The sequence below is a fragment of the Phodopus roborovskii genome, unplaced genomic scaffold, assembly GCF_943737965.1.
Source record: "Phodopus roborovskii unplaced genomic scaffold, PHOROB, whole genome shotgun sequence".
NCBI classification, from domain to species: Eukaryota; Metazoa; Chordata; class Mammalia; order Rodentia; family Cricetidae; genus Phodopus; species Phodopus roborovskii.
Genome location: NW_026126648.1, coordinates 6094416 through 6106851, shown reverse-complemented (window position 1 = coordinate 6106851; position 12436 = coordinate 6094416). Strand labels below are relative to the sequence as shown.

The 12436-nt window shown below is 36.3% G+C and overlaps 1 protein-coding gene across 1 annotated transcript in view; it reads right to left on the bottom strand.

The window, feature by feature from the left end:
* Positions 1-12436, bottom strand: part of Dhx15 (DEAH-box helicase 15) — a 41217-nt gene that overhangs the window by 20114 nt on the left and 8667 nt on the right. The window contains exons 3-5 of the mRNA XM_051174094.1: positions 11576-11769; positions 2183-2342; positions 868-1086 (exon numbers count right to left, since the gene is read on the bottom strand). Of these exons, the coding sequence (XP_051030051.1) occupies positions 868-1086; positions 2183-2342; positions 11576-11769 (573 nt within the window). The remainder of the gene's footprint in view (positions 1-867; positions 1087-2182; positions 2343-11575; positions 11770-12436) is intronic.

Sequence of the window (12436 nt, the reverse complement as noted above, 5' to 3'; positions counted from 1 at the left end):
AATAAGGAAAGGCTAAGATGCTGATAAATGTCCTACAATGCACAGGCATCTGACAACACAAATTTTCTAACTCATATAAATAGTATTTTGGACGAAAAGCCATACTCTACAAGGAAACCATGTCCAAAGACATAAATCATACAGACAATTCCAGGATTAAAAATGATCAAACTTTACAACTCTCAACTGAAAGGCATTTGCTAAAATATCATCTGGCTAATAGTTCTATAAGAGCTGGACACAATAAAAACATTTGGTGCAGTGTAAGAATAGAGCAATTTTCCACAAGGCTGTTTAGGTGCCCTTGTGCATCACAGCAGGGATCTTTTGGAACTATAAGCACTCCTGTGAAATGACCTCAGAAGCTTGCAAGGCAATGTAGACTCTTGTATTTCCTCCTCTAACTTCACTTACTTCAAAAAACACTGAACAGAAACAAGAACTTACTTTAACAAATTCTCTTCCTCCAGACCAGAAATCTATTGATCATACTTGAGAAAGACATTCTAAGAACAGGACTCAGACCTTCAGTTGTAAAAGGCACACAAACATTTATAGGAATACAACTACCTACCATTTCAAATTGTATACTTTTCTTCAATAAGCACCCTTTTAAATACAAGTATATATATATATATACGCATATATATATACGTATACACACACACACACACACACACACACACACACACACACACACACATATATATATATATATAGGTGGTTACACACTGTATACACTCAATTACGATGAAGGAAAAATTTGAATGACTAAGGTGAGAAAAACATGCCCAGTCTTTGTCATATAACTTTAGAGTTGCTGGCTAATAAAACTTCTGAATGAAAACTACATAAAGCAAATGATACCTCTTGGCCAGTCAAAAAAAGGAGAAGGTCTCCCTCTTCCTCTTCACACATATGTATCTGGATCACAGTTCGAATTGCTGCTTCAAGATAATCTCTCTCTGGTTCTGGAGTATAAAAAATCTCAACAGGGTGTGTCCGGCCAGGGATAGTTAAGAGAGGACAGTTATCAAAGTAAATCTGGAATTTCCCAGCGTCTAGGGTAGCACTCATGACTATAACCTGCAGGAAGAAAACAGCAAATGACTTCTGAAGTTTTATCTTTAAAGGTTCTTACATAATCTCAAAGGGAAAAATCATTACTGTCCTAATTAAGCATATTATCAGCTATAAAGACAGCCACCTTAATGCTGGGTGCAACATAAGCAGGCTCATCTACGAAGTCTGTGAAGTTGAGGCCAACCTGGTCTACATAGTCAATGCCAGACAGCCAACAATACATAGTAAGACCCTGTTTATACCTCCCTACCCAAACCCCCAAAAAAGACATTAAGATAAAGAAAAACATTTAAAATAGAATAGAGGCCAGTGTAGTGGCACACATCTTAAATCCTAACACTCAAGACATAGAAGCAGGTAGATCACTGAGTGGGTTCAAGGACAGCCAGGGGTTATATAGTGAAACTTTGCTTTTAAAAACAAAAATAAGCTAAGCAGTAGAGGTGTATGCCTTTACTCCCAGGACTTGGGAGGCAGAGGCAGGCAGATCTCTGTGAGTTCAAGGCCAGTCTGGTCTACATATAAAGCAAGTTCTAGGACAACACAGGGAAACAAAGCAAAGCTGTCTCTCAAAACCAACAACAAAAACGATGGGTGGATGGATGGATGGATGGATGGATGGATGGATGGATGGATGGATGATAAAATACAGAAAGGAATAAACTGTAGCTATTTATATTTTAACATATAAGACTATCTGATAAGTAAACGGTATCTTCTCATAAGTCCTATGTAAGGAGGGAGACACACCCAAAACCCAGTAAGACCAGATAGAATTTTGCTTATTTCTCCTACATTATCTTTAATGAGCACAGCCTATTTTGAAAACCTAAAGTATATGAGGGTCTTCAGGCTGGCTGGCCACCAAGGCCCAGGGATCGTCCCATAGCCCCCTTTGACCTGGGGATAATAAGAAGACATCCTAACACTCAACATGAAGACTCCTAGTGTCTGGCAGGCCCTGTAGTTACTCCCACCCTGCTCTGGTAGGGAATCCTATACCTTTGGCCTCTGCTGGCAACTGCAATTGTGTGCACCTCCTACATGCATGCAGGCACACATACACATACCAAAAAAATAAAATAAAACACTTCTTCACCTTTAAATCTGATCTCTGTCTTACAACTTCCTTCAAAACACCCATGAGAATATCTGTAGCCAATGTTCTTTCATGAGCCTCATCAAGAATTATCACACCATAACGTTCCAGGAGGGGATCGTTCATAGCTTCTCGCAGTAGCATACCATCAGTCATATACCTATAATGATAAAGACAACATTGGTCAAGATTCAGCTATGTGATTTCAAGTAAACAACTGCAAAAATTAAACTTCAAGAATAGTTAAGAGTACATGAAACTTAATTATCATAAAATCTTACCAAATACTGTAATATACTGAGAAACATGATACAACTGATTGTAGCATGCAATGATCCACACAAATGCTAAAACCTGTCACTTAAGTTGAAGAAAAAAATTTCCATACAAGTCAATAAACAAACCATTTTAAAAAATGAAACCCTAGTGTTAACAATAGCTGACAGCACAGACGTTTACTGCAACCCCATTCCACCAATGAAATGATCTAAAGGACAAAATGGGTTCATTCATAATTAAGCATTAAGAATGCTGACCCTTAAATGTAAACTAGAAAGCAAATGACATCAGACTGAATGGCAAATCAAAAACAAGAAGCCAGGCTTAAAACTGGCTTCAGAGGAGGCAGTTAACATGGACTCAAGGGTGGTTTGTAGAACCCTGATTGCATCGGTCAGCCATCTCCTGTCCATCCCACTCTGGCCAGCGCTGTCACGAATATATAACAACTATCCTTCCGTTTGGCACCTGAACAAAAACACAGTGTGCCTTTAAATGCTAAAGTCACGGCTCATGGTTAGTTAAGTAAAAGCCATTATTTTATTTAGAAATTTAAATGGCATAACAAAATCTGACACCCTCATCTAAGACTTCACTTTGGCTCTCTCTGTCCTATGTCTAGACACACCTAACCTTCCATGAACTAACTTGACTTCAGCTCATACCATCTTACTGAAGCAGTAAATTCAGCAATGACACCATACAAAATAGTGAACCCCTCTCTTTATATCATCTAAGAGTAATTCTAAATGTATTAAAATATTCGGCAAAGAAAGCTGGTTCCAGACAGTCTCCAAAGCCACTGAGAAACCCTTTCTCAAAAAACCAAAACCAAAAAAATTAAATATTCAGCAAAGTAGCACACATTTACTACATACATGTGAGTCAAATTTCATACAAGGACTTGTTATGTAGCACTGGCTGGCCTGGGCCTCTTGAGTGCTGGCAAGAGTCAGCATACCTGGTCCCTGTTTATATAGTTTGTGTTTCTTTAATGTTCTTTTAAAAATAAACCACCACCAGTTGAGGAATCAACTCCGTAAGAGAAAAATCACTGTCAAAGGATGTCATAACAACATAGCACAGCACCTAATGAGCCACAATGGTTCCTAGACACCCTGACATCACACGGGTTCCTAGACACCCTGACATTTTTCATCTTTTGAAGGCATTTGGCAATTGCGGCTTTCAGACTACTGACATGAACTAGGCCATTCAGTGACCAAGTAACTGTGGTTAATTAAGTACCTTAGCTGCAATAAAATTCCTGTTTCAACTTTTAGGGGAAAATTAAAGAACTAGATCTTGTTTCAACAATCTTTGCTCAAATACCTACTTAAATACCTCAGTGCTGCTTCTACATCTTTCTGGACTGTCAGCTGCTAGTCTTTAAATAGAAAACCCTGCATTTCTGAAAACAGTTTACTTATTTGATTAAGTCTGTTATTTCCAAAAATTCACAGTATATTTGAAATTACAATATACAAAACTAGATCAGTATCAAATATTCAGGAAATGACAACCTCTAAACTACCAATTCCAAGACTTCAACTGATACTAAAATGTACCTCAATTTGTAAGAAAGTTACAAAACTGGCATATTAAGTTTCTAACTTGTACAGGCTTCCAAATTATTTAAACTAAATTATTTAAATTAAAATCAAAACCAAGTAAAATAAGTCAGTGCCAAGGAATACTACTAACCTGGCTCAAGTAGTTTCCTACTAATATATACAAACAGCATAAGAGAATGACCACGAAATAATTACCCTGAACTAAGGAATGCCAATGAAATCAACTTCTGTGTGTTTCTGGAAACTTTACAGTGAGGGGGAAGACCCGCTCTTCTGTCTGTGGGTACCACTACGCCACAGGTTCAGGTCTGGGGTTAGAAACCGACTGAGCTTTGCTTTACTCCTTCACCCAGACAGAAGTACCTCACTTCTGACCACCATATACACTTCATGGCGTCCCCATCCCTTCTTAAAAGGTAAGCCACAGCAGGCTGTCTGGTATGTGGTCACAGCAAAGACAAAGAATACACCCAAATCAATATGCCTACTTAAATAAGCCTGTGGAAAGCAATTTCTTTAAAGTTATAAAGAATCAACATTTCTGACAGGCATCATCTTTTGAATACGGTAACCTTGGAAGATTGGTTTTAGAACACTAAGCAGATACCAAAATCTATGTGGATTTTGAAGTCTTCTACAAATTAGCCTAGTATTTATATATAACCTCTGAATGTTTTCTTTTATTTTCTAGATGTGTAACACATAACAGAATGCAAATGTTACATAAAGTTGTATTCTTTAAGAAATGACAGCAAGTGTACAACTTTAACACGGATAGTGATTTTTTTTTTTCCTTCTGGACTATTTTCTATTTTCACAAATGCAAAACTGCATCAATTCCATTTACTATTATATTCCTTACCATACCACCTTTAGCTATAGAATTTCTAGATGACAACAGTAACACAGAGAAAAAAACAAAAATGGCTTCAACAACAGAAAATAGTTCCAGAATAGACTGTCCCCAAACAGAGATAATTCAACTTTAAGATTATCTGTATTAAAAACAGACTTCTGATGTGCTAACTCAAGCACTTACACCATTAAATATAAACTTCAAACAAACAGCCAATATGAATAAACAATACAAAAAGGTTAAGACTGTTGTCTAATATTAAGATCTCTTTACAGACAGCCTACTTATAACCCTGGATATGTTATAGGCATTCCAACAAGCTGAGTTTGGATAGGTAATAATCTCAATGTCTGCATATATATATTCACAGCCAACAAATTAAACAACTACTTCTGTTATGAACAGGTCACCCAAAATGATTTTAAAATTATGAAAATCTCCTAAATAACTTAAGCTATGGAAGCATGTTTAACATTACTAATAATTTAAGATAGCTCAGGATATCAACAAATATTTCTTGATAATTTTCACACACTCAAAATCAATCTGAAATGGCTAAGTACAACAGTACATCATGTACTGGCTACAGCAGTAGTTTTCAATCTTCCTTATGCTACAATCCTTTACTGTAGCCATAAAATTATTTTTGAGGCTATTTCATAACTTTAACTTTGCTACTGTTATGGAGATTACTAGTTGAGAATCACTGGGCTACATTGAGAACTACTAGATGTATAAAAAAGAAATTTGTTTTAAATACTTTAATGTTCTAATAAAGCAAACAAAGCAATAACATGGAAATATCAAACCCCCTTTCTGATACATATTCATTCTTAGCTGAAATACTTAGCCTAGACACCTCAACAGACTGAATACACAGCTTTGCTATGGAACATAGACTTAGTATATTTAGTCTTTTTCAGAATTAAGACACCTACAAGAAAAACCCTAATGTTAACAACTGAAAACAAAACAATCAAACCGTTTTTAAATATGCTCCCAATTCCTACAACTCAATTCTTTTAGCCCAAAAGAGCATGAGAGAAAGCTGCAGTTGTTGTAACTTCTATGCAGTATTTTCTAAAACATTGGTAATGTGTAAACAAAGTGATCCTTTCTACAATCAAGCTTTAAAAATATATAAATAATAGTAGAAATATAATTAGAAAATCAAATTAGTTTACACTGATAAAAGTCAATAGTATTCTATTTTCAGGGGGCAAAAAGCATTTCCCTTGTAACCAAGGACCTGTGTTCAGTATAATGATTAGAAAAACCAATCTCAAACCTCCACAAGTGTGAAGCACAAGTTTCCTAAACATACACACATACACACACACACACACACACACACACACACACACACACACACCTTTAAAATAAAATAAAGAATTTGCTGGGCAATGCTGGTTCACAGCGTTAATCCCAGCATTTGGGAGGCAGAGGCAAGTAGATCTCTGTGAGCTCAAGTCTACAAAACTAGTCTCAGGACACTCAGGGCTACACAGAAATGCTGTCTCAGGGAAAAAAAAAAAAAAAAGATGCTTAAAGTGCTTAAAGAGTCAACTAACCATTTATTCTCCAAGGCCACTATAATAAACCATTTAGCCTAAATATTACTCAGTCTACTACTATAAGTTACTTTTAAATTGTACAACTGTGGCCTTCAAATAGCAAACCTGTTGTTACCTCTTACCTCATGCCCTAAAGCTATTTGCCTACTTTCACTCTATAACAGCACATTTTAATTCATGTTAAGTTCCCTCAACTGTAATTCAATTATTGTGCTATATAGAACTTTACTATGTTGTGTTCTTAAGCCCCATTTTAATTAGTTTAGCTGGTATCTTAGTTACTTTTCTATTATTGCTGAGGCAACACCAAGTCAAGGCAACTTCTTTCTTCAGTTTTTTGGAGAAGGCCGGTTTTCAGTTTCAGAGTCTGAATCTGGCCATTATGGCAGGGAGTATGGGAGCAAAGCTCAAGGCACTGGAGCAGTAACTCAGAGCTTACATATTACAGAGAGCTGGAGGGAGATGACAAACTGTGACCTACCCCTAGTGACACACGCTTCCTCAAAGCAGGCCATGCCTTCTCCACAAACAAAGCTACACGTCCTTAGGAGTCCTTCCCAAACAGTACAGCTGGAACCAAAGACTCCCATATTTGAGTCCATCAAGGCTATTCTCTCTCAAACCACACTTAGTAAGACTCAACTCATCAAGACAGTAATTATCGTCTACACTACCATCAGCAGCAATGGCAGGCCATGTTGACCTCACACTGCTAATCTGGGTGTCAATAATTACTTGGGGTTGTACACAGACCAATACTCTTAGAATAATTCTTGAGGCTTCTTCATCTTCTCAAGCTCTATCCTGAAAACTTGCAACTAATTATCACACTTTAAATATCAGGGTTAGTACCAACCCGAGACCCTAGGACAGAGGAAGTTATCATCTTGGCTCTCAAATTCCCCAATCTGCTAGGTCACTATGCCCAGCTGGCCTGCACTCCAGACTCTCAATTCTTCAGTACTAAATTTGCCACTAAGAGCTCATAAGCCAATGAGTGGGAGCCTTAAATATTTTGTACCAAGATCCTTACTGACAAGGGTTTGTATTTTGCTTGGTAGGACCTTTTGGTTTCTTTCATCTTCTCGCCTACTTTGAGATTAAAACAGGTATACAAATTTTATCATCTAGATTGTATAAAATACTTGTGCTAAAAATGTATTTCTTCAAACTTTACATGGGGCCATAATGAAACCCAAAATGGCATTCATTTCTCCCTCTCACACATTCCAACCTCATCCTCTTGACTTTCACCTCTCCTTGGCTTCCTGGTGCCTTACCCTCAAATTATACACTAGAAAAAATTCTCAGTAGACTATCAGAATAATCAATTAAAAAAAAAAAAAACAAAAAAACTCATGCCCTCCAAAAATTATACTTTGTTTTATATCCTGTCTCCAGACTGAATCTCCTTTAAAATTCCAAAACCAGTTACTCAAGTAACCAAAACATATTCAGATCTCTCGAACATCTCCTACTTGAGCAACATAATCCTTAAGGAAGTCAGGGGATTTTAGTGAAATCTGCCTTCTTTCCTAATTTTGCTAAATATTCATCAAGATCCTTTACAGTTACAAGTTTCAGTTTCCTTTACTGGCTACTCCACCTCCCCAGACTAAGTGGAGAAGGCAAGGAGAACTCACAAAAGTTCCATGTAAGGCAAGTATAGGAAACAGAAACATAAATCCTATCCTGAAGATGATATGGCTCAACTAGGCAAAAACAAATTAAAAATGCTATCCAAGATCTTATACTGTGTTCATAATAACCTAGTTCTTTAATATCTTAAAAGCAATCTGGCATAAATATATATATATATACACAAATCTGTTCAATGCATTACTATTTTTAATTATAAAGTAACTGTAGTATTTTCCAGAGCAAAAAAGTTAAGTGTTCCACATGGTAGTACATGCCTTTAAACCAACACTCAGGAAGCAGAGGCAGGCAGAACTCAGTTCTAGGCCATCCTGACATATATAGCTACCAGACACCCTGCCAGTGACAGCACAGCAAGATGGCTCAGCAGGTAAGCACTTCTACACCTGGCAATAGGAGTCTGGTCTGCTGGAGTCCATGGCAGAGAGAACCACAGATGCTGTTATATACTCACACATGCGCCATGATGGAGCGTGCTCAAATAAATCTACACACAAACTTTATAGATTTAAAGATTTAAAAATAACCTTTCCCTTAAGGGAACAAAAGGAAAAAGATTCTCTCCCTAGTCCTAAAACCTTCTATTAGCTTCAACTGGGTCTTAGACTTTAAACAGTAATCTTCCTAACTGAGATACAGTTCACTGGAAAAGCACTTCCCTAGTGAGCACAAGAGCCTGGGTTAGACTCCACACCAACATGAAAACAACCCAATATCTCATCTAAATGAAATCCTCAAGTTACCCTTCCATATAAACACCAGGTTCTGCTTCAGATATATGAAACCTTGTTTTTTGCATTTGCTTCTCATAGACACAGACCAGAGTAATGTCTTACTATTATTACACTAACATATAAAGTACTGTTAAGTAGCTAAATTGTTAAGTATTTCTTGGTAAATCCTGGGTTCCCTCAATTTCAAGCTTCTTCTAATTATGTAGCTGAAAAAAAAAAAAAAGACTTTTCTCACCTTACCTACCTTAGCCACAAAGTCAACTCCAAAATATTTCTCTAAAGAAAAGTGTATCAAACTGTTCCCTTTCACAAGTTATCTGCGCCCTGCAAATAACATAAACTTCCTCTCTCTGTTACATTTCATACTATAAAGCTCTTCAACACTGCAAAGGCATTAAGTCTTCTTCCACACGTCATCAGGATGAGTAACACTCTCACTGGCAATCATCCCTAACCCACTAGTTTTCACAGACTGGACTGTTTATTTAGCTCCCTTGAAGCTATGTCCAGTTTTACGGTCTTTGGTTTTTTTGTTTTTTTTTTATAATTTCCATCCCAAGACAACAGAGAAATATGTTTGAGGTCCCAAGACACCTAACAATCATCTAACTAAATACAAAAACCTTGTCCTGGTAGCCATTTAAGCCTATGACAACTAACTTGTCCTAGATCAAATACTCTAGATCAAATAGCAGTGTCCTAGATAGATAGAACTTAATGCACCTGAAAATTTTAAAATATCATGGGTAATATATAGGACCGATTTTAAATATAAATATAGGACCGATTTTAAAATAAAGCCTCAATCTGTCTAAATTCTGAGACATTCAAGAACAATCTTTTTTCCCCCTTTTCTTTTCTGAGACAGGGTTTCTCTGTGCAGTCCTAGCTGTCTTGAAACTTGCTCTGTAGTCCTGGCTGGCCTCAAACTCAGAGATCTGCCTACCTCTGCCTCCCAAGTGCTGGCATTAAAGGTATATGTCACCATCACGACCTCACCGCTAAATCTTCAAAAGTCAGTCTTCTTTACTATTCTTTTGTATGAAAAGTTCACTTGACTATTTGATGAATATGTGAGGACTTTAATCTCTAGATAGGAAAATAGCTGCAGTGTGAGGAGCTGCCCTATGCAAGCACTCTTCCTACTCAGTCACTTATGCAGCTGACCTCCAGTTTACTGAAGCACTAGCTATTTCTAACATATAGTTTTCAGTGAGTTAACACACTGTTATAGCAAACATATCTAGGTACTGTCACAACAATGCTCAGTGAAGTAGCCCTGTCAATTAAAACTACCACTAGCAATATTCCCATTAAATAATAGTTACAATTACAATTCTTCTTTCCTTGAAGGTAATGAAAAAAATATAGCCATTTCCAAGATGGTTAACAATACCAAGTTGCTTTAACTACTGAACAGATTGTAAAACACCAATAAGCTCATCTTATTGGAATAAGTTTTTCTAAAGCTCAATTACAATTCCTGGGATAATAAGATAATATGATGATACCAAAAAGTGCTTTGACTTTGAACTATTGCTCCTGTCTATTACTCTCAACTGACACAGTCTTTCACAAAGACTCATCTTCTGAAAGTCTACCCTTCCTCTACTTTCCACCACACACTATCAATATGGCTTCTAACTTCCTCAAATTCCAAACTGTCTTTTCCCCTTAGCTGTATATAATCAAATATTGGAAAAAATATTTCTTTTAGAGTTAAGGAAAATCTGTCAATAAATTATGAAGTTCTAATGAAATGAAACACATCCAAGAACTAGAAAAAAAATAAAATATTAGTTAAAAAAATAACTGGATATTCTAAATAAAAAATCTTTTAAGTTATATATTTTAAGGAACATACTAAATATTTAATAACAATATGTAATGTTTAAGATCTGATTTTAGTAAGAGTGAAAATTCTCAAATATGGATGAAACAAAAGACTAAATAAAGATGGTGAATATACAGAACCTCATATTCTACTTGTGCACATTTGAAATTTTATACACTATACAATTTTCCCTAATACAATCAAATAAGTTTCATTTATCTCATTACAAGGTATATTCACTCCACAGGTTCCTGTCATTGACCAATGACCATATGTTCCAAGTTATGTTTGCAATGCAACTGACAACCATACCATAACCAAGTTATTTCTGAAACTAGATAACTATCCTGTAAATGCAGATAAACAACAGCAACAGGAGAGAGTATGATTTGTTGGACAATACATATCACTACTTATGCAGAACACAACTATAAGACACAGAAAACAACTAGGCAAGTCTAAGTTATAAGGCTCAGTATGATTATGAGCATACCAGCTATGAGGAAGCAGGATGTTGTTAAGGAGGTATCAGAAACACATTACCAAGTTTCCCTTACCAAAAATAAATCATATCCCACCCATATCATTTGCTCTAAAAGTAACTTTTTTTCTAAAGACATTTTTAGTCTTTATCATATTTAACTGAATAATCTACTAAAACCTCTCATTTTATGCTATCAGTAACATTTCAGATGTAGCACCATGTAACTAAAATCTGACCTTTGAAACAGAACATCTACTGAAATTGATTTAAAAACCTAACGAATCATTTGCCAGTCTACTTCATACTATTCTAAAACTGGTAACTCCATTATTAAGCTCTCTAACTAGTGGTAGAAAACTACAATTAGAGAAGCATCCATTTTAGAGACAGAGTACTTACTTAAGAATGGTTTTTGCACTACTGCAGTCTTCAAATCGAATGGAGTATCCAACTTCCTGGCCTAACATTACATCCATCTCATCAGCGACTCTCTGAGCCACACTCATTGCAGCCACTCTTCTGGGCTGTGTACAGGCAACTCCTCTTTTGGGTCCAGGCAATGATCGCATATACTCCACACACCACTGTGGTATCTATGGAATAATTTCACATTTACATTTTTATACTTTGCCTGAATGCAAACTATATGCATCATCAAGTACTTTATTTCATTCTAATAATTTAAAACAAAATCCAATTATGCAAACAAGCTACTTATGACACAGGTAAAATAACATATGCTCTCTAAACCATAAGGGTTCGTAAGTAACACTGATGTAATATAATTATACTTCTGAGTGGGCAAAGGGCCACTCAGACTCTACTCAATATACTCAACAGTACAGCTGGACCACCACTATTTTTCAAACAATGGAAAAACACACCCAATTTAAATTGTGCCCTTTAAAAGATTCTAAGTCTCAAAAGCAAAATAACATAGTTCTGAAAATTACATTTTTAATTACAAAGCAATCCATCAAAAGATCAACGTAACACTCTCCCTCATCCTCCAGGAATGGTACACACAATGTCAGTACCAGCTTTGAAGTTATTAAAATCGACCCCTTCACGTACAACAGGACTGAGAGCAGCAGCCAAGGAAAAGGGGGAAAAGAATGCTCCAAGCTCCAGTAGTCATCATTGTGGTGAGCTTACATTATGTAGACAACGGGTTCTCTCGTTGTTTGGTTCTCTAGTTATTTAACTGGGAAGAATTGGACAATGCAGATAGATGTTCACCACTTCAGTAACAAAGAACCT